General features: G+C 37.8%; 1 protein-coding gene and 1 long non-coding RNA gene across 3 annotated transcripts; one reads left to right on the top strand and one right to left on the bottom strand.

Annotated features, from left to right (window-relative positions):
* Positions 1 to 12,454: 12,454 nt before the first annotated feature.
* LOC113950174 lies at positions 12,455 to 15,693 on the bottom strand. Its single transcript, XR_003528685.1, has 2 exons — positions 15,583 to 15,693; positions 12,455 to 14,783 (listed from the first exon to the last, which is right to left on the bottom strand). It is a non-coding gene; the product is annotated as an uncharacterized LOC113950174 (long non-coding RNA).
* A 38-nt stretch (positions 15,694 to 15,731) lies between these two features.
* On the top strand, positions 15,732 to 21,113 carry LOC113950173 (pulmonary surfactant-associated protein A-like). Of its 2 annotated transcripts, none has more exons than XM_027649622.1 (4): positions 15,732 to 15,798; positions 18,307 to 18,463; positions 19,742 to 19,819; positions 20,551 to 21,113. In XM_027649622.1, the coding sequence occupies exons 2-4, from the start codon at positions 18,322 to 18,324 to the stop codon at positions 20,925 to 20,927; spliced, it is 597 nt and encodes a 198-aa protein (XP_027505423.1). In that variant the 5' UTR covers positions 15,732 to 15,798; positions 18,307 to 18,321; the 3' UTR covers positions 20,928 to 21,113. The 2 variants fall into 2 exon arrangements, with proteins under 2 accessions (XP_027505423.1, XP_027505424.1); XM_027649623.1 differs by lacking the exon at positions 15,732 to 15,798 and adding an exon at positions 16,266 to 16,291.
* The last annotated feature ends 1,012 nt before the right edge of the window (positions 21,114 to 22,125 follow it).

The following is a 22,125-nucleotide window of genomic DNA, read 5'->3' as shown; positions in this document are numbered from 1 at the left end:
CTTGTTGGTTACTAATCTGATGGTCATAACTTGATTGCTTCATACTCTCTATGCCTCAACAACAGAGGCAACTTTTTTCATGCACTGCTGTGAACAGCAGATCTGCAAGTGCTTTCTGTCATGTGGTAGGACCAAGTCACATGCTCTGCCAAGTTTCCAAATCAGTTTCTGTCCAAACTCTTAGTAAGGACATGTGGAACTGTACATTTTCTTATCATATTCTTTCTGTATTATTGTATGTATACCACTTGTCTTGGAATTAGACACTTGCTTTTCAACCTTCAAGAAAACTCTCATCATTATCAGTACCACTTGTTATGAACTGTAGCATAAAATTTCTGTGGTGTGTATTGATATTCTATATAGACATTTCCTGGTCCACATAACCCTCAGTACACCCTCTGCAATTCCGTGGTTGAAATAAGTAAATCCAGCACTGTCTTTCAACAAACTGCTTGAGAGAAGTGTCCTTAATCATACGACTTAACTCATTTTCTAGATCATATACTGTGATGTGTGATTGGATTACAGCTGAAGTATATTGACTTTCTGGTTTGAGAGCGTGTGTACCTCTGCAATAACATGAGACAGCATTTACTTCATTGGATTTTCAGTGCCATAAGTAGGTGTACTAAAGGCTTTTTCATCAAAGTAATGCATTCCCTAGTAAATGAAGCTTTCCACAGGAGTAATTCAGTGTTCCAGAGATGCTTTATTTTCCTGGTGGTGGGCAGGGAGAGGGGGAAGGAGTCTGTGTTTGGTGCTCTCTCTAAGCAGTAAGAAAGCATAGTGGGAGAAAAACTTGGAAAACATTTAAACAATTTTATTTTAAATTAAAATTTAGAAGAAGAATTGAGAGGCCTGGAGAGTTTCCCTGGAAAAGTAGGACCTCCAGGAATAAAAGGAGCTTTAGGACCACAGGGAAAGAAAGGAGAAAAAGGAGAATATGGAAATAAGAAATAATTTTCTCATGTTTCTATAATCTGGTGTTCAACCTTTCTGTGTATTTTCAAAAAAAATAAAATATTTGTATTAGTGTCTGGTATTCCTATAACATCATTTGAGGAAAGGTGTGATTTCCAGAAGTGTGAGGAGCAGAAAAGTAAACCATCTGTTACATAGGAGATGAGTTGCCCAACATAACTGGGGGAACAGAGCGTCTTTAATGAGTCCCTAGCTTACTGTTATCTGTGAGTGGAATACCAAACCCTCTATCTCATGTTATAAAAAACATTTTTTCTTCTCTCATTCTTTGCCTGTTTGTGTGTTTCTTCCTTCGACTTTTAATCATTTAAAAATGCTTACTTGTGTATTTTGCCTTTGGGAACAGAGCTTTTTCCCTTGAATAGATGACTTTGGCAGCCCTGAGAATTCAAAGCCTATCCAAGTGTTCACGTTGGTCAGGGATAAGGCTCTCCCAGTTGGACAAATTCCCATGAACGAATCTGCAGTGTGGCCTGTGATTTCTGCTCTAGAAATGACATAGCTCTCTGACATGGCATCAGATTACAGGGGAGCTAAGCATCTTGGAAACAGGTGTTGTGCAGTCATTTCAATATAATTACTAAATAAAAGCCTTAACTCCCAGTTACAGTAACTGACAACTTGTAGAGACAAGTAACCACTTTGGAAACAAAAATACAAGTTTTGGATGCTGAATTAAATAGATACAAAAAAGATAAGGTCCAATCATTGATAAGTTTACTTTTTGGCCTGGTAAAATGATGGACATGCTTGTATTGGAGAAGGGATGGAAAAGAGGAGGTTGAAAGAAATTTTATCTCACGTTGCTCAGGGGTGATGGTCATTAAGTAAATTACATCTCACTGAATACATCCTTCCTAAACTGACCTGAGAAACTTTAAGGATTACTTTGCCAACTTACAGGACAGGGCATGTTACATGGCCTGCAGGATCAGCCACTGTTCTCCGTGTGCTTGTGCTTTAAACATTGCATTGATATTCCCAGCTGTCTATTTTGTTAGACTTGTATTGGATTCTGACTACTACTTCAATTGCATCTCTTTATAGCTGGTATCAGCTACTTCTGAAATATAGTTGTGAAATAGATAAATAACTACAGCATGATCAATTTTTGGTATAATACAACTACTTGTATTCACTTTTGTTTCTAGCTTTGATTTTAAAGAACATCAAGAGTATTGCTAAAAATCGTACTTGTCTCAACTGGATCTCTCTTTGTACAAAAGCTGTGAGTGCACTTGCCTGTCTCAGGAATGAAACACAGATGTACAAGAGTCCATAACACCTTGAAAACAGACTTGTATGGGGATATCTGATGAACAGACCGAAGGCAGGTTCATGAATCTGAATGGAAGGACTGTAACTTACTGGAGCTGGAATGACAGAGAACCAAGTAATCTACAAAATGAAGAATGTGCGGTAATAAAAGACTTTGGGAAAATGGATTGACATTAATTATTCAATTTCACATGAGTTAATTACTTGTGAATTCTTGAGATGATGAATCTAAGAAAACTCAAAGTTTTTTTCTCAGTTATGTGGTTGATATAGAAGTTTGTTCCTGTAAAAGCAGCCTGGAATAACCAGAACAAGAGTGTATTTACAATTGCTGTCTCTTTGATGTTCAATTTTGAATCTCCTAATAACAGATTTCATTTTTTCAGTCAATATGAAATAAATTGTGTTTATCATAGTGGTATAAGGTTAATAAGTTATGGCATGCTCAGGCTGAGTTTCTCATAAATGCAGCATGAAGGAGGCAGTTTTTAGTTATCTTGAAACTAGTGAAAAATTTGTCTATATTCCATCTTTGAGCTGAGCTGTAAACTTGGAGAAATTACTCTCCACATGTTGCTTCTGATATGTTATTTTATGATGTAAATAATGGACAGTGCTTACAGTCCTGTGCTTACAGTCCTATGTTACTTCAGCATTTAGTGATGCCTTTGCTCCTAGTGCACTTTTACTCTGGTTCTAAAATTGACTGATAATGATCACTGAGAGCCTAGAGTGGTATTTGTCATCTGGGTACAGAAGTCCACTGCACACAAGTGACTACTGACATAGGAATAATTTCTTTTTTGAAGTTTCAGCTATTTTTGTGCAGTGCTTTCCATGTGATGGGAAAATGAAATGTGCTGTAACTACAAAAAGGAATAAAACAGTGAACTGGCCAGCCAGGTTGTTTTGTGCAGTAAAACAATCAGAAAAGAACAAGATGATGCTTTTTGGCAATCTATAGGTATCAATTGAAGTACAGGAGATATAAATCAAGATTTAAATGCAGGAGAAAGCAGAACATTTTTGTCTTAAATGAAATACAAAAGCCTGCTGGCGTAATGTACTTCAAGTGGAATTTAGCTCATGCAGAAAAAGAGCAAAAGGCCTTATTTATGTGAATAGGTCCTTAATGTGAGAGAACTGATACCACAGGCTTTTATGGTTTTCTTGAAGAGAGCTTCTTTCACCTCAAGTGAACTACAGAAAGGCAATCACAAACTGTATTAACAAGGAATAGGTGAATACCATGACAACAAAGCCCAATACTAAAAGTTTGACAGTTAAGAAAAATGTTTACATGAAGGCTTGAAGTTTTTGTCCATGGAGGAATAGATTTTCAATTCCTCTTCCACTTTAACACATGTGGGCTTAGTGCCTCTACAGAGAGAAGGGCTCTGTCTACACTGGCAAATTATGTGGACCCACAGGAACATAGGAACATGTCTGTGCACAGGAGCATTTGATGCCCAGCTCGTCTGTTTTAAAACTGTTATTTTCATTGCCTAATTCCCTGCCTACCTTTGTAAGTACTGACATTTCTCTGCACTAGGTTAAACAGGTACAGAGAAAAAGCAATTACTGAAATGGGTGAAGGATATGAATTTTCTGGAGTATGATTTAACTGCTGATCTGCATCATATTCTCCTTGTCATTACTGGCATTGCATCTTTGCAGTTCTCAAGGGAACTGCATTCTTTTTCTGCATTAATGGGTGCCCTGCAGCTACGAAAACCAGAACTTCTTAAATTTTGCCTGGAAGTTTTTAATCAATATTTATTATATGAAAATACAGGATATGGTGCAATATTTAAAAGACAGATTTGGGTTAATTTAGGACACGAAAGAGATATTCTAGAGAGTAGGTACAGTCCTGGTGTTCTTTCAGGTTTAGGGATCAGTGGTAATTCAGTCTCCAGTGCATTTATTTGTAATGATTATGTAAGTTTACTTTGAGGCTGTATCCAAAAAACACTGTGAAATGTCTTCTAACCATTTCATTTGGAGCTGGACTAAGAGCAATTATGCCCCCAGTGTGCCAGCCATTGGGTTACAATGACTAAACTACTGATTTGAAAAAGATCTGGAGCAGCATTTTGCAGATGTGAATGGTTGTTTTCTTTCAGCTGATTTTTTTTAGAAATACTATTCCTAATTCCTATATCAGTGCCTGTCTCAGGAGTTTAGATCTGAAGTGTAGTTTAGACTAATTTTTACATTATTTTGCCCAACAAATCTCCGATATGCTTGATAGAAATTTAAGAAACTTCTTGTAACCTTACGTTAATATTATTTATGTTCAGAGAGCTTTATGCTTCATTCAAATGGGATCTCTACAAACCTCAAAACTGCTTGCAGATAAGTGCAAAACTATTCTTATGCTAAAAATATTGGAAGTTCACAAAAGCAGAATGGGAGAACTTTCCTATTGCATACTCACTTTCATGCAGTTTAAAGTTATCAGACAACTAACTTTTTTACCAGGCTGTGTACACTAAGGGTGTGTTTGGCCCCAGCAAGGATGGTATGTATAGCAGATCTGAGCTGCACTTCTTGAATCTTCTTGAAGTAAACACCCAGTCCTCAAGCTTTTAGGCTTCAATCTGGTTTCACTTCTCCTGTTTCCAGTATCTGCTGTCTTGTAGGTTTATCCTTGTGTAAACCATCTCGGGGGAAAGGGTTCCCCAGCTCTTACACCCCCTGTGCAGAAACGAAGCTGCTTCCCTTCCTTTCTAGAAAACCAAACTCTGCTCTTTATTACACTGGTGAAAATCCATCTCTGGTGGAGTTGCCCTAGAAATGCAGCTGTGCAAGTGAAATTATAGCTGTATTAATCCAGGCTTTTGCAGTAAACTCTCCTGTGCTGAACCAGTGTTCAGAGGAGCAGAATAGCAGTGCTGAAATCTGAGAGCTTTGAAGGCCATTGCGTGGGAGCAGACTGAACTTCTCAGGCTGGACAAAAGTCCACAGGGCAGGAACCAGACCTGGAAATAGAAAATGAGCCTTTATTAAGTCCTATTACTTGAAACTTTTAAACTCAGCTAGGTACTATCAGATGTGCCCTAAGTTCTGACCTTTCTCATCATATATATTAGGGACACCTTTTCTTTCTGCAGGGACACCTTTCTTCAGTATGTACTAAAAAGAAGCAGTTTGAAATTGTGTTCTATTATCTTCCAAGGGGCTTAAATCAGCATCCCTGATGACCACTTAATTTTGCATTAATTTAAACTAATCTGTGTTTGCTGTTATACCCCTGATTAAAACCATCTCATTTGGTGCTAATATGACCTCCGCAGAGCTTCCGAGTAATTCAGGATGAAAGCAGCATTTGTTAATCAGCTGCTGGGCTTATCTTGCTAAAACACAATTTCAGGTTAAGTACAGGCTTAGGAAGAGCTATCCTGTCACATGTGAAAAAACACAATCTTTGAAAAGCTCTTTTCCTTCTCTTAATTTTTCAAGTGGCAATTTTCAGTGGAAAGTACAAGGTGCAAACAGGAAGCTATTCAGTCAGTAGTAACTTGTACTTACTGCTTCATTTTCTTCTTTTGACACATAAATATGGGGAAGGGGTGGTTAACTCATGCTCAGAGCAGAGGAAAAGCATGTTCTTTGCTCTGGCTTGTTTCCTGTTGTGAAGGTATCAAACTCTGAAATGAAACATGCAGAGGAGAAGTGTTGTGCAGGGGTCTGTGACTTTAGTGCTACCGAATGGCTCTACTCCTAGGCTTAGCACCTGGAGACATAAGGAATGAAAAATAATTCCTGCATTGTAGTTTGGCCGATAATGCTTAGGAGAATAAATAATGCAGGAGAGCCTGGAAGTCTAGGTACAGTCTCATACCTCTTCTAAGCTCTCTGCCAAACCTCTCAGCATTAGCAGCATGACTGGACACTCCATGGTGTCTCTCGGGGGAGTGAGTTTGTCCTGAGGCACCTGCAGCTAACATCTCTTTTTATGCCCTGTGACCCCAGCGAAGTTTCAGACATCAGTAGCTTGAGCTGTTTAGATCAGTGCTTCAGGGTAGACAGTTGTGAGAGCTTTTTCCTGGTTTTCTGTGTGCTCTGGCTTGTTTATGTCTTTAAGTAGTGACACAGTTTGTCCCTCAGAGCAGAGCTTGTGTGTGTTAATCCTTCAAGAAGCTTCTGGTAGCTTTGTAATGGGAGGAAGACTCTACAGTGTCGAACTGTTGGCATCCTCTTTCTGAGGTGTTTAAATTCAGATAAAACTTCAAGCAGTTGGACTAAGTATACAGAATGTGAGAGCAGAAATCAACCCACACTTAGGTGTCTGATTTCAGAGAGTCTGAGTGTGATACGCTGGGCTTCATGGAAACAGGCCTGCATTAGGTCAAGTTGTGCAGCAGACTGAATTTCAGTGTTTCGTTTCACCCCCATCAGGCTTTCTGTGCTCACTTGGGAGAGCTCTGGACAGAATCTCTTCCCCTTCCTCCCATCTGCACTGCTGGGCTACAACTCTTGGCCGAGCCTTTTGCTTCAGATGCGTACAAAAAAAGGCTCTGTGCAACTTTCAGTCCTGCCCCAAGATTTATTCCCAAGTTTATGATTCAAACTTTTGTTTATTACAAGAGAAGCTAAGCTACTACAAGCTACTTTAGCTGAGATGGGCACAGCATTTCACCAAATTTAGGTAGAAATCCTGAAATCTCTTAAGCAACATCATGGTGTGTCCATTGGTTACTTTCCTGATTATCTCCTACCTTGCACTTTCTGGATCCGGTGACATGTCTGTAAGGGTGTCCCACTCAGAAGTGGTGTGATCAATACTATGTTGCCTATAGGTCACAACCTTTTAACTCCTCTATCACCTTATGCCCTCTCACCCTGCCTAAGCAACACTATGTGTTCACAGAAGCAAGGTAAAGGCAGGAGGAAGTGACGCATTTTTAAACACTTTAACCTGTTTAGCTTTTTATTCCAGAGACCTGCAGCTAAACTGAAAACTGGGGGGTGTTGGTACTTCCTAAGTCTGCTAAGTAGATCTTTTATTTGTGCAACAAAAGCTAGTAAAGCAAGTATTATCTTGAAGCCTCAGATTGTTCTCTATGTGCTGTTATTTTCCAGTTCCTGGTATTTAGCTTAAAGCTGCAATTGCCAGCACCTGGAGAATCTCAGCTTCCATTTTCATGACTGAAGTGCATTTCTAGTTTCATGACTAATGATGAAAAAAGGTTAAAAGCCTTTCAATGGAAAAGTTCTACAAACAAAGTAAAAATGTTCATTTCTTTTTAATTTCACGTTTTGAAGTCTATCTTAAAGCCAAAACTGTATTTTTAATAAATGGGGGATACATAAATAAACATCCCAGATCATAGGAACCCATGGAGGGAGTTTCCAAATCTCTAATCTTCAGCTACCCTTTGGTAAGATGACTTGTTTTATTTAGGATATAAAGATGTCCCTCGACATCTTTGAGCTGTAGACTGAGTAGCAGTCTGGTATGACAGCAATAAATTTGTGCTATACTGCTTCACTGATCTACCCTTTGTAGAACACTTCTCTAGGGCTCTCTTAAAAGCCATTACAGATGTTTCTGCACCCCCATTACATTCTGAAACTGATACAGTAACGTGGTTGCTTCACACCAGTCTGAGATGGACACCAGTGTCTGATGCACGCTGCTGTACTGCATTTACTCCTTGCATGCTTGTGTAGTTACAAGGGTTGTGGCTGATTTTTTGAAAGTAATTAATTGCATCATAATCCTCTGCGTTTGTTACAATAAATAAAACACTGTTCTGGTGTCACCTTGGGGGTTCACACCTTGCGGTGCCTCTGTCGGGGCGTCCCGGGGCCGCTTTGGGGGGCTGGGGGAAAAATCTGGACTGGATTTCGACCGGAGTACGAAATGGGGGAAAACTCGGAGTGGATTTCAAAAAAAACCCCAACCAACCAACCAACCAACCAAAAAAAAACAATGAAGAGTTGGACTTGATGATGATCTCAGAGGTCCTTTCCAACCCAGCTGATTCTGTGATTCTATGAAGTGTCAGCAACAGTATTGCAGGACTTTGCATGGCAAGAAAAGCTGCCAGCTCATCACACGATAGCAGTTGTAAAAGCTATTTAAGAAACGCTTCACATGTTGTCTACAGTGCTTATAAATCACTTCACTGAAAATTGTATATTACACTCTGTCTCAAGTTACCGGGAGCTCTCCAGAGCTTTTGAATACTGCAGTCCTGCATTTTTTCTTTGTCAAATACTCTCAGAATAGTTCTGAATTTGGTCTTTATTCTGTCCAATTGTTTGAGTTATTGAAAAGTATAATAGTTTACATCACTTATGTCTGTTACGGTGGCACAGTGTGTTCCTCTGGAAAGGTAAAAGAACATAAAAGATGGGAGTTAATAGGCAATTGAGCTCTATTTGTGTGGAAAAATAGATGCTAGAGAAATGCAATGTACCATTGGCATGGTAACACTGGTACCAAAACATTCAGGAGTACATTCGCTCTCCAGGTCTTGAATATTAAATTTTATAGGTTAATACTTAAAACCTACTTTAGCTTTAGAGGGTTGTCCATGGGAACAATGGAAATGGCCTGTCCTTGTGAAGGAGGCACTCAGTGTACCCAGCAGGCTGGGCTCTGCACAGGGTTGAACACACATTTGAAAAGACACAGTTAGAAAAAAACTATACTACACTTATTTTTGAGCTTGAATCCCTGAGGTGGTCTGGTAAGACAGACAAGGAATGAGACTGCTTGAAAAATAAGCATATTAGAAGTGTTCTTATGTAGATTCCACTCCTGAGAAACAAGAATATTCCTGTCTGCCAGATGTTTGCATGTGTCTCTGTTGCTGTCCATTCCCTCACAAACCAGACGTTGTAAGATATCACAGCCTGTTTTTATAGAGGGAATGCTACAACCTCTCATGAATGTGAACAATAATATTCAGAGAATGGGCAAGTATGTGACTGGTGATAGACATGAGAAAACAGAGTTTCAGGAGATGGGAGAAAGGCAGGAAAAGGAAAATATTATTAGCAGGACAACAGCTGCTCCAGTGATTTGGCAAACTTATCTGATGATATTGGTTGAGACCTTTAAGTAGACTTCACTGTACCTGTGGTGTGTGTGAGCAACACCAGTGCCAAAAGACTTGTTTTAGTTCAGCACTTTTTTGGAAGATCATGTCTGACAGAACAAATGAAAAACATAACCAACAGGAAGGGTGCCCGTGGTTGTGCTGCTGTTTGTATTTCTAGAACAGTATGGACAGGCCAGCAATCTACTACATCTTTCACAGTCATTGCTGTGGAGATAAGAGTGGAATGAGGTAATGGCTGTGTAGTTTCATGGTACACACATACATTGGGATCTGAGACAAAATGAACTGAAGATGCTGCCTGTGCTTTTGCATTTCAGGTGGAAAAAGTGTGGGGAAACATGTAAAGCATTGTACAGATGTGCATTTGTTTGTCATGCTTAGCAGAATGGATATGAAATCTCTAGGCCACGTTGTAATTCACATTGCCTCACTAAGAATAGGATAACTGCTCTTTAACCAGGCGGTGAGCTGCTTGAGCACACAGGGACTAGATTGCTGCATGCCAACCTCTTAGAATCATTCCTCAAATCAGGGCATTGAATGCTAAAACAAATTTGTAAACAAATATAATTAATAGATTTCAATAGGTAGGTGAAATTATTATTAAAATTTTGTAGAGTTTCTTTTGTCTTATTAAGAAAAATAGTGTTAAATCTTCAAAACTACACATAAAGCTGCTATAAAGGCTGTAAGGGGTGACCCTCATGGAATAACAAAATGATATTTTATTAGTTAAGTAGTTGACATTCATGGTTATTACATTTCTCAGAGTTGTTAAATATTCTTTTTGATTTGTCATTCAAGTTAAGTCTGCTGTCTTTTCATAACCTACTAAACAGTTTCAGTTTGAATCATTTTGGCCTCAAGCAATATTCAAGATGTCCCCATCTCTCCAGAGATAATCTGAGGTTGTAGAACTCTGTTCTTTCCCATTTGCTTTATTTCTATTTCTCTGAGTCTTCAGCTGGTCCTTGTTTTTTATCTACTAGATGAACTTCCAGGGGGTTTAAGTAGAGCTTTTCCCATTTTCCCTTACAGGAATCTTCCAAGAACATTTCTGCGCTGAAGTCTCTGCAATATCTGCGCCTTATATAGTTTCAAGTCGGCTCAGGTGTATCAATAAAAGGTAAGGAAATAACCTTCTTTCTTGGGCACTTCAGTCTATGGCCTTTCTCTGGCATCTCAGCACTCCAGCTATCCCCCTAGTAATGCTCAGCATGGCTAGTTTGGAGCTGCCAGGGTTTTACAGGCAGAACTCTTTGTTGTGTGATGCTGTTGCTGAAAGGCAGAGCACAGTGCAGCTGCTCAGCCTGGCAAGGGCTGGGGCCCTGAAGCACCACTTGCTGCTGCTCCCTGATCCCCCAGCCCTGGGAACCGAGATCTGCTCCTCTGGAGGTGAAGCACAAAACCACCGCATGGAATTGCAGGAGCTGGATGGATGCAGGGCTGGGCTTCACCAACCCCTCGGATGCTCAGGATCTCTGCTTTTCATGGAAAATGAAATAACAAAGTGCCTTACTAGCTGTCTGCTACCAGAGATCTGTAAAGTGTTCCTCTATGCTTTTACACTGATTAGAATCTAAAAATGAGCCATTACAACAGAAGCGATTCAGTGTTTTCATCTCTGTATGCTTCAAACAACACAGTCAGCTAAACTATACAGAATTGTGTGTTCAGTCTCCTGAAAAATTCTGTGCAAAATTGAATTCTATAATACCTGTTGTCTTAATTTTCAGCTCATAACAGCAATAACAACCACAACAAGTGCTGTTTCCTGGGAATTCATGACCAGTTGGTGTCCCTTCAGTAAGATGCAAAGCAGCTTAATTTCACTGTGATCATCAGACCGTAAGAGCAGCTTGATGAGTTTATTATTTTCATTTGCAACTCTGTGTTTTCTGCCATGTGTTTTCAGTAAGAAGTCTCTTCCAAGGACTTTGAATTTCAATGGCAAATAAAATACTGACAAAGCTTTTGGATATATATGTTCTAACACTTATCAGTGAGACATTATACAGGCCATTTCCCGGCAATAACAACATAATAAGAGCTTGGCAGGATATTTTTTTTTCTATCTGGAGGCTAGATTATTTTAAATTGATAACAGGGGCCAGGTGGCTATTTATAAGGGCAAGATATGAATTGCAAGCATATGTTTCCAAGGCAATGTTGGCCAGTGGCTGTTCAAGCATAAATTGCTTCCTATTACCACTTTTGATAGGAGGGATGTGGTCCAATTCACCTCTGTGGGAACACAATGTGGCAGGACACTTTCATCTCTGGAAGGACTCTTTCCACTGTTCCCAGTAAAAAGGCAATATTTACTCCATCATGACACGCTTAATTGATATTTCAGTGAGTAATTTTGTTTTGTTGTTGAATAAAGATTAGGGTTCGTCCATACTGTTATGTAGTATTCCCATAGAGGGCTACTTACATGGTGTGGAAGATGCAAGGAGGAATTATAGAGTTGATAATATGACCTACAGGATACAAGAATAAATTGATGCTTTGGAAATAAAAATGTGATTCCTCAATGATCATAGGAATACCATCTCTCTAAACTTTGCCTGTGAAACAGTTAAGAAACAGACTTAAAAATCATTATTAGGTTGTGAAGTTAGAATGAGATTATTTGTGAGTTTCTATTTGTTTATAAAAGGATGAGACAGAAGCTGGTTACAGTATGGCTAAATTTTTACTAAACCTGGATAAAGAATATGGGGAGGCAGAAGGGGAGAGTACTTGTCCTGTCTGAAAGAAGAAACCAGTGCCTAAAAATCTGCTATGTTATTGTCAAAGCAAGAGCTGCTTGATGCCTTGGCTCATGTGCTCTGGTTGATTTTTTCTCTTTCTTTTTTCAAGGCTTAGAAATAATGGTTCAGTCCAAATGACTTTTCTAGCAACTTGCCTACCATCTTCATATAACTCGAGAGGCTGCTTTGCTGATATCCTGTACTTTGCTGACTCTGAATGTGTAGTTTAAATCAATTGCTTTAATCATATGATAAAGAAGGAATCTGATATAATCTAAAAGCAAAGGACAAGCAGTTCTTCTGTTAACACAGGTTTAAGTTGTAAGTTCTTTGGCTGGAGATACTCACTGTTTTTTAAAAAAAAACTCTGAAAACCTGGTCATCTCTTTTCTTGATAGCATAGTTTGAATTGCTTTTCCTGGAATGGAAAATAAATTGAAATAAATTGAATAAATTGCTTGAAGACTTTTTTTTTTATTTTTTTTTTTTTGTCTTAAGTTTATGCTTTCTGTATTTTGCAATAGCAATGCTATGAGAGGGCTATTCAGTGCAGTCTAGTGGAGCCAGCTCTTTAAAATCCGCTATTCCAAGCTCTGTTCCCTATCTCCATTATCCTCTTTTGGGGAACCTCATGATCTATATTCAGCATTCCTTATTTTCCTCCATCAGAAATCTCTGCCCTGGGATCCATTGCCCAAAATAAGTGTGCTATTAAGCTGACAGCATGTCACTGATGCCATGTTTTTTCATAAATATAAATGTGCCTCATCAGCAATCACATTCTTCCTGTGAGATTCTTATCCTCAGATTAAAGTGACACAAGTCTAGGGTACACACAGCACTAATACAAATTTTAAGACTTACCTAAAGCAGAATATCTTATCTTTCAGTATTAGCAGTGTAGTAAGGTACCATATTCTCTACATTTTTTTCATCCCGTTCCTGGATCGGTGCACTATAAATTAGCATACAAATTATTTTATCAGTGCTTCTTATTTTCCAAAGGGGGGACTGTTTACCTACCCATATTGTCTCAGTAAAGTTAAACTGCACGTGGAGAGGAGGTAGGACTTCAGCCATTGGATTGTTTCATGATTTGAGAGGTGACATATGTTTAGTGCTCTATATTTCTCATGAGGTCTTAAGCTGATGCCAATGAGAATTCCTAAAACTAACTATAGGCGCTTAACTCTGTATGATTTAAAGATCTGTAGCAGCACAGCAAATAGATTACAGTGGAAATACTAGACAAATATTAAAAACTACTCTTTTTTGAACAAGGTAAACGTGGAGAATTGACCACACCTGCTTCCACACAGATGTTGTGCCAAGGACAGGCTCAGAGAGCCGGTATCAGGAACTTGCAGCAGAGTGACGCGTTTGAGATTAATGTCTCACAAATTGCTGAAGTAAACTAGCAAGGCTGTACAGCACCGTGCTTTGAGTGTGACGTAACTTCATGCTGTTTAGGATATGATAAGTTATCATAATCAGTTAGTAATCAGCTCACTTCAAGACAGTGTGACCAAAATGAAGAGTTTACCTTGCATTCTGAAAATGAGAGGTGTGAAGGCTATAAAACATTAGTTCTGGTTTTTACCCCCCCTTGGTGGTTAGTTTTTGAGGGTAGCATGCACAGCTGTTATATAAAGAAGCAGTCTTTCTGGGTACATGCCATCTTTGAAAATCAGATTCCTTTTTTCCCCAAGTTCTCCTTTGCTGATGGTTGAGAAGGCCATTGCAGGGTTTGGGTTTAATTCACTGGCATTAACAAAACAGCATATTTAAAACTCTTATTTTTCTTCTTAATGATAGAAAGAGGTATGCAGTACTTGATGCCCCCTGAAGCTGCTAAAGTTCCCTGACTGGGTTTTGTGTGTGTTTCCCAGCTAAAGACCTTCAGCCATTACCAGGCAGGTTTACCTGCAAATTTCAGAATACCTTGTAGCTATTCTACAGGGATACTAGGTTGCAGAAAAAATATTTACTTTCTTTCTTCCTTATTTTAGTATATTTGTTTTCCCTCATTCTCTACCACATAACTAAGGAAATGGCTAAGTAATCTCTCACGTTGGATTATGGTTTAGATTTCTTATCAGCATCCATTGTGTAAGTAGAGTGTGACTCATGGGAGAACAACTGTTATCAAATGTATGTTTCCTTGAAAGTTTTGGTAAGAGATAATAATTTATAAGGTTTTCCTACATTATAAGCCATGTTTTACTCCTGCCACACTATCCCGAATGGACAGAGATAATAGCTGGTAGGGCTTAACTGATTTCCCTGTTTAATGTTTTCGGTTCTTTATTTAATTTTTTATAACTATAAACTGATACAAATCTGCAGAGATTTATATCATGTTCATATATTAAAGTTGCATGTATCTACATGGGAAGGATATATGGGTACAGTGATACAGCAGAAAAATTAACCCTTACAACTGTTGCAGAGCTGCCTAGAAACTAGATCTGTATGAGACTGTTTTCTGGCAAGTTAGAACCTGGGCAAGAACTTGGGCACCTAGTAATTTAAAATATTACTTCTCAAAACCTGGATCCATTAAATTTCATCTTATCCTGCAACTAAAGAAATTTCCTAAGTACCCCAGAGGTCTGCTACCCTTCAGAAACAGAATTACCTGTGTCTCAATGGTGCTGAGTTGCCTGGTGTCCGTGCTATTCCCAAGCTGCAATGGGATTCAGAAGAAAAAAAAAAAAGTATTTTATGTGTTGGGTACTGTCTAATCCATGTCTTATACGCTCAATACCAGTTCTTTTCATCTACCTTTTCTGGACTACAGACGGAAATAGTTTCCACTGATGGGGTGAGAGGTTTTGTAAAATTACTAACCTGCATTCAAAGATTTACTGCATATCAGGTAGAGGAAGGACTCAAAGATAGATTGTTTATAACATAAGTTTGCGAATATTAATTGATAATTTGTTAAAAAGGACACTCAGTTTGTCCTCAGTTTGCTATTTGTGCGGGGTTTTTTTTGAGAGGGAGGACAAACCATGCTGAGTAATGTCCTTTTAACTGCAAGGTGAGGTTTACAGCTGTGAATGGAAGGGAATTTAAGTAACTAAGCTACTTCTGAAGGGGATCCCTCACATATCTTGTCCTTCAGAATCTTCTCTTAGCTAGGTCAGCTAGTTGATATTAAACATCTTTTTAATTGCTGAACACGGAGCCTAAAGGTTTTATCTTGCAGCTGTCAGTACTGCTGGGTAGAAAGACACTATAGTTAGGGATCATGATGAAACTTTGATAGTTCTAGTAAAATACAAATGATAAGTAGAGAACATCCTATCCTTAACAGACCACAGTATAAACTGACAAAACAGAGAAAAGCTGTAAAGCAGAGGTATTTCTGTCTTACAGGTGAGGGACTGATGTGTTGGCTTGCTGAGGTTTGTGAAACAAACTTCATCTAGGATCAAACATCCTACAATAGAAGACATCAGAACCAGAAGGAAGTTACTCACAAGATCACAATATTTATTCCTGGGAAACCAGAGGAAAAAAACTCTGGTTTCTTTTTTTCTGGAAAATGTTGCCCATTTGAGAGTTTTGTGCACATATACAGGTTTTTCCAAGATCCGTCTCTGGCCAAGAAAGGATCAACGGTACTCTACATGCAAGAGAGACCACAAGCTCATAGAAACACTGAACATAACACACAGCTAGGAAATTATATTAAGGTAAGGCAAGTACATCATACACAGAGATGGGAAACAAAGTTCAGAATTCTGACTTCCAGGTCAGACTATCTGTGAGGTATCACGCTTCCTTAATTCACAGGAGTACCTTTCCTTTCACAAAACCCACTGGCAGTCATATGACATTTTTGCTTTTGTAAAACAAGAAACAATTTTTACAATATGACCTGGAATCACAGAAAGTTACTTTACGTTTTTATACATTTTGTTTGTGTCTACAAATCTGGAGTTATCTGTTAGTTCTAGATTGTATTTTCTACAACTTTGGATTTTTATTGTTATAAAAGAATAAGAAATTGCTCAAACCTTAAAACTGATCTCAGTATTTGCATCACAAATATGTGAGTGAAACTAAAAAAACACATTTGTACCCTCAGTGCTGAGTCTCCACTTCAGCGGTGTCATTCAACAAACATGACACCGTATAAAGGGGACTCGTGTGAACTGCACTTTCATTTCACTTTGAAGCAGAAGGGTAAGTTGGATTTCCTCTTCATAAATCACAAGGAATTTCAGCTAGAAGGCAAACCCATTTCTTTTTATTTCTGTGGTCATACTTACATTTTAAAATGAAATTTTCCTTTATTAGTAATTTTTTACTTTGCTTATGCTAGCAATTTTAGTAGATGAGGACACGCCTGAAGGCCACTAGATAGTAATGACTGATGAAGGTCATTAAAAGTGGATTAAAAGTGAAGAGCTGGGTTTTTTTCCATTTTGCTTTATAATTGATCAAGACTTTGACTCTGCATCATAATCCAATTATGAGCTGGATGCAGTAGTCCATTCAAATGTAATTCCCTGAATGATGATCATCAGGCAAAGGGTACATGTTGTAATTGCATTTGCTTATCTCAGAGATGTAAGTATTCCTAGCCACCTAAAGTAGGTTTAATAGTCTGCTGTCTCTAAGTCATTGGCCAGCATTTTCAGAGATGTCTGCTAGCCTTCAGTATAGTAAACAGCTCAAGACACTTCAGATTCAACACACAAAACTCAACAGCACTTTTAATACTGCTCGTGTGTTCCCACTCTTTAAAGTGGAAATTCTTGACCATGAGGAATAGATACTGCTATTAATTAAACAGATACTATATGCTACAAATTTATGACATAATTGAATATTTTTATGTTCAAGGAATTCCTACTGAATTGACTTTGATAAGACATTCCCCTAGAAAAACAAGTTAGTGTTGATGCAGATTAAGAATAATCTCAAAACTATGACAGAATCAATCTGGAAGATATAAACAATACTTCTCTTTTCAAAAAGCTCAGCCCATTTAACAAATGGTAATAAACTGATATTTTGATTCTACTTGGCATATATCCTTTGAAACAAATACCTTGTTATTACTGATGAACCCAGATTTTAAAATCTTGCGACATTCAAGCCAACCAAAGTTTTATTTTCAATTTTGAGTGGTGCTGGATTTAGAACATATTATGATTGTCAATTCTGATTTTCTTTTTAAGGATGGAAGTTTTTGAGAGGGGGTAGTACAGGATCCTCTCTAATTCATGCCAATAGAAAAGTGAAGAGTGGGTATTAAGTTACATATTTTGTATGAGAATCAACCCAACAGAATCACCTATTAGAAATGGATACCAATTCTGGTCTCTTGAACCTTGCTTCACATCTCTTATTATTTAAACTGAATGATGTCAATAACTGGGTATCTCCATGCCACAGTAACTTACAGTCCTTCAATTCAGGTTTCATAACTGCACAGAATACGCACTCGCTATGTTGTAAACCTATGATGTATATAATTTGAGTGCTTTTTAGTCATTATATCTCAGCACTAGGATTATAACCCTGATTAATGTTATATCTGAAAGGATAAAATAAGATGAATAGGCCTATTGCCACCCAGTAAAAATGCATTTTCCACAAGAATAACTCTGACATTTTCAAGCTTGTGGAATTTTGTTCAAAACAAGATAGGAATGTCAATTGAGCTATAAAATTTTACCCATGTGTAAAACACTATCAGTCTGTTTATGTCAAACAAATGTGCTTAAATAGTACTATGGTTAAAGAGATTGCTAACTAGCTCCAAAACATTGCAATAACCACTGTAACAGATTGTGCCTTTCAGGTTGGTATCATAAAATCATTGAGTGATTATAGTCCTTAACAGCCAACTAATGGCTTAAGTGTGAGCAGTTACATCCAAGCCCATCATTTCTCGAGGATTAATCCAACAAATAGTCAGTGATAGCAAAAGGGATAATTTATCTTCACTGCTTCCAAATGTGTGGCTATCATTCTGTAATGAGCGCATCAAGCTGAATCAGACTAAAACGAGTTTCGTGTATAAGCTACACAATGGTAGAAAATAAATCTGGGAAATCTCTTACACCTAAACTATAGACTGTATTTAAACAAGGAAATAATGTAAATTTCCAGAATTTTCAATTATATAAGCCAATGCCAACAATTTCTTACAAAATCACTGCCTGACAAATGTGTGGGTTTCCTTACAGCTGGCCTGAGCAATCATGTTGTCTTACTCATCCTATGTACTCACAGCAGTAGCTGCTTTGATAGTGACTTGCCACGCATTGAGTAAATTTCCAGAAATTTCTGGGCTACCTGATATCCCTGGAAAAGATGTTCTGAAAGGACTACCACGTGTACCGGGTAAGTAAACTTCCCTTTTTTGCACCGGATCCTTGTCATGAAGGCAGCACGACACAGAAGGACGTGTGCTCTCCAGGAAGCAGCTGTGTTAAGCAGAGGAAGGAAAACTGAATGGAGGAAACAGGCAGTTTAATTTTTTTTCTCCCAAAAGACAGGCCTCTGCTCTCATCTGGGAGAAGAGAGGAAGTGAACAAGTTATAAATACTTTGATATAAATATTATATATATAAATATGTCTTTACAGTGCTTTTTCTATTGACTTTCCAAAGGGAATTGCTTCTTTCACAGGAGAAGTTATCTTTTTTTTTCTTTTTTTTTTTTTAAATACAAAGGCAATGTTATCTAGTATTCAAAAGTGTAATTAAAAGGATTCTGGTATATTTCTCTAGTGTTCAAAGATGGTATGTGCAAAAGTAGACTTGTAAGGAACACACTTTGCACTCTGTAATTTTCCTTCTATGTAGAAATGCATTCTCCAAGTCTGTTGACAAGGCTAAAACACTATCAATATTATCCATAAACTCTCTTTATTAGGTCAAATATGGGTGTTTTTTTTTAATGAATTGTGAAGTGCAGTAACTGTTGCAAAATTGCAACTTGGAGATGCAGCAATATTTTGTCGTTCTATGTTGCTATTTGTTTCAGTTGTGAATAATTGGAACATGATCATGGAAGAACATTAATGATTTTATTCTACATGTAGGACCTTTATTACCCATGGAAATGGGTATGAAAAAGGAATCTACCTTTACAGTGCTTTACAGTACTGCTAAAGTACACTATCTATGCAGAAACTTTCCTCTACTAGTGTTTATGCCTTCATTAAAATAAGATCCCACCATAAAAACACAAAGCATCCACCCTGCACATTAAAAGAAAATAGTATGGTGTCACAGGAACTGTTCCCTCCCCAAAATCTCCCTTGTGCTTGTTCACCACCATTTAGTAGAATGAAACAAATTCTTTTTGGCAGAGCCAGTTTCACAGATATAACAAAAAAAATTCTTCAACCTAGAAAAACTGAGTTGCTTCTGTGCATTAGTAGCATTTTAGTAGCATTTTAGAGGGTTGGAGGTTTTTGTTAGTTTGCTTTAATATATATTAACAACAACATGAAAAAATTACTGAGAAAATATTTATTTTACACCTGATGATGTAAAAAAAATACTATTACATGCTAGTTAGTTCTGGAAAGGTACTAGTTTTATCAAGGGAATTGTTCCTATCAGCAGAGCTTAGTTTTGCTTGATTGTATAACTTTTATTTTTATCTGTATAGGTCTACCTGGTTCTCTGGACACTGGATGCCACAATCTTTTAGTAAATTTGGAACACCGACTTTTCCAACTCGAAGCCGGTAATTCTTCCCCTTGTTATTTTTTCAACTCACAAACAGTTCTAAGCACAATAGGCAAAGTTAATTATAGACTCATGACTTGTAGGAAGGAAATTTCATTTGAAAATGGTACTAAGTCTCAAAACTCCATTTTCTCATCCAAAGCTTGGGAAATCAAGACCCTGTTTCCCTGGAGTAGCAGATTTCTTTTAGCAACAGTAACACACACTTATTAAAATTTGATTTATTTGAAAAAAATATTCCAACCGATGTTGCACTTTCCACACAGATTCCTGGGAACTCCTCAGTTTTATACTCCATATTTTTATCTATCAGCAACCAGATTGTTGAGAGTGGTAAATTGTTTCTTATTGAGAAAGAATTCCCAAAAAATTATCACTTCTCTATTTCACTTGCTCAAATTTGAAGTAAACTGATCCTCTTTAGAAAGCACACTCAATATAACAGGGCTCATAGAGTATGTGGCAAATGTGAGTGGGGCATCCTTGTCTTGGAGACAAGGACAGATGGTCACAAGGAGCATAACAATAAACTTAGGGAAAAACTAGTGAATGGGTAAAATTTAAGATCTTTTTTTCTCTTAATCCTTTACTCTCATTTTTGCCTACTCTTCCTCTTACCACTTTTAATTTTCTCTTAATCTCTTGTTTTCTCTTTTTTTTTTTTCTTTTTCTTCAATAGGCCATAGAAAATTTAAAAAGCTAAGTGGGTTTTTTCTTTTCATGTTTCAGCACTTGCTTTGAATGGGAAAATAAGAGAAGTAGGAGAGAAAGTGTTTGCTACCAATGGAAAGAAAGCCGATTTTGCATCTGCACTACGATCCTGTGAAGAGGCTGGAGGAACTCTTGCAACTCCCATGAATGAGGAGGAGAATAAAGCTATTATGGACATTGTGAAACAGTATAAGCAATATGCTTACTTGGGCATTAAAGAGTGTGAGACTTCAGGCCAGTTTACATATATAACTGGCATTCCCCTGAGTTACACCAAGTGGCACCAATATGAGCCTAATGGCAAAGGGAAAGAAAAATGTGTAGAGATGTACAAGGATGGGAGCTGGAATGACAAAAAGTGCAACCTGTATCGTCTCACAATCTGTGAATTTTAAAGAATGGCCTTTCAGCCACTTCAGTGTGTGGAGACAATGAAATATGCTATATCTTAGGTTTATAAAATTTCTGCAAATTTTCTGTATCTTAAAATCTAAAATGAATCATATGTAGGTAATTTTTTATCCTTAAGAAAATGCTAAATGTGGTAGGTGATTAACATAATTAAAATGTCCTTAATCTGATGTGTTTCTCTCTTTTGGATGGTTGGGAATACCTCAGAATTCATTTTTCATGGCAGACTGTGCCTTTGTAAAGATTAGAGGAAACTTACAAGGTCTGACCTGGGATATTGGAAAAATCTGAAGTTAAAATTGCCCATAGCTTCACAGTGGAAGAGTTTCCAAGTACTTAATAGTTTCTGCCTTAAAAGAGATGCCCAGAGTTTTCTTCACTGGAGCAATTATGGTCTCAGGTTCTGTACCTCACTTTCAGTTATGGAGCTTGTGTCGAATTTAAGCACACACTGGCTCATTCAGCATCCACATTTAATTTATACTTTATGAAAATGTTAACAGTACCTGTTACAATTAATTATTGTAGTTTCAGAAGCTCCTCTCTATAAAACACTAAGCTAAATATTGCATTAGATCCAAATAGACAAAGATACGTGTATAAAATGCTAAAGATTGCATTTTGTTGCTAAAGCAACACAGTCCCTCAGAAAACTATCTTTTACAAAATATTTATCTTTTACAAAATGTTTTCACTGCTTACTCAGCTTGGGTAGCTGGTGAGCAGGGGCAGCTCAGTAGAGTACCACGAGTAGCAATATCTCACATACTTACCTTGCCATGAGGGGTCCTGGGCCAACCCATCATCATTTTCATACCACCTGAAGGGAAAAAAAAGGAAAGAGTAAAGTTAAAAATACATTTATAAACACTGCATATCCTGCTCCTTCCCCACGTTTGGCTTCTATGCAGGGAGCCCCAAGGAAGCTGAAAAAGTACACCCAGTACCATGTTAGATAGATTTCAAAATGTGAACATGCCTTACAAAGTAGCTTGCTTTGAGACTTATGACCATGATACCATTTTAGCCAAAAGTTTCAAATGGAAAGGGAACAGATTATACCATGATGAAAATTCTGACTCTCAGGTTACACTGAGAAAAAGTAAGGCTAAATTAATACCTTTTAATTTTCCTGGGCTTAGCTCTGACCAGCTGCACTCAAGCTTCTGGAAAGAGTGAAAG

Source organism: Corapipo altera, unplaced genomic scaffold (genome assembly GCF_003945725.1).
Source record: "Corapipo altera isolate COAL_440 unplaced genomic scaffold, ASM394572v1 53, whole genome shotgun sequence".
Taxonomy (NCBI): domain Eukaryota; kingdom Metazoa; phylum Chordata; class Aves; order Passeriformes; family Pipridae; genus Corapipo; species Corapipo altera.
This window is presented reverse-complemented; position numbering and strand designations above follow the sequence as displayed.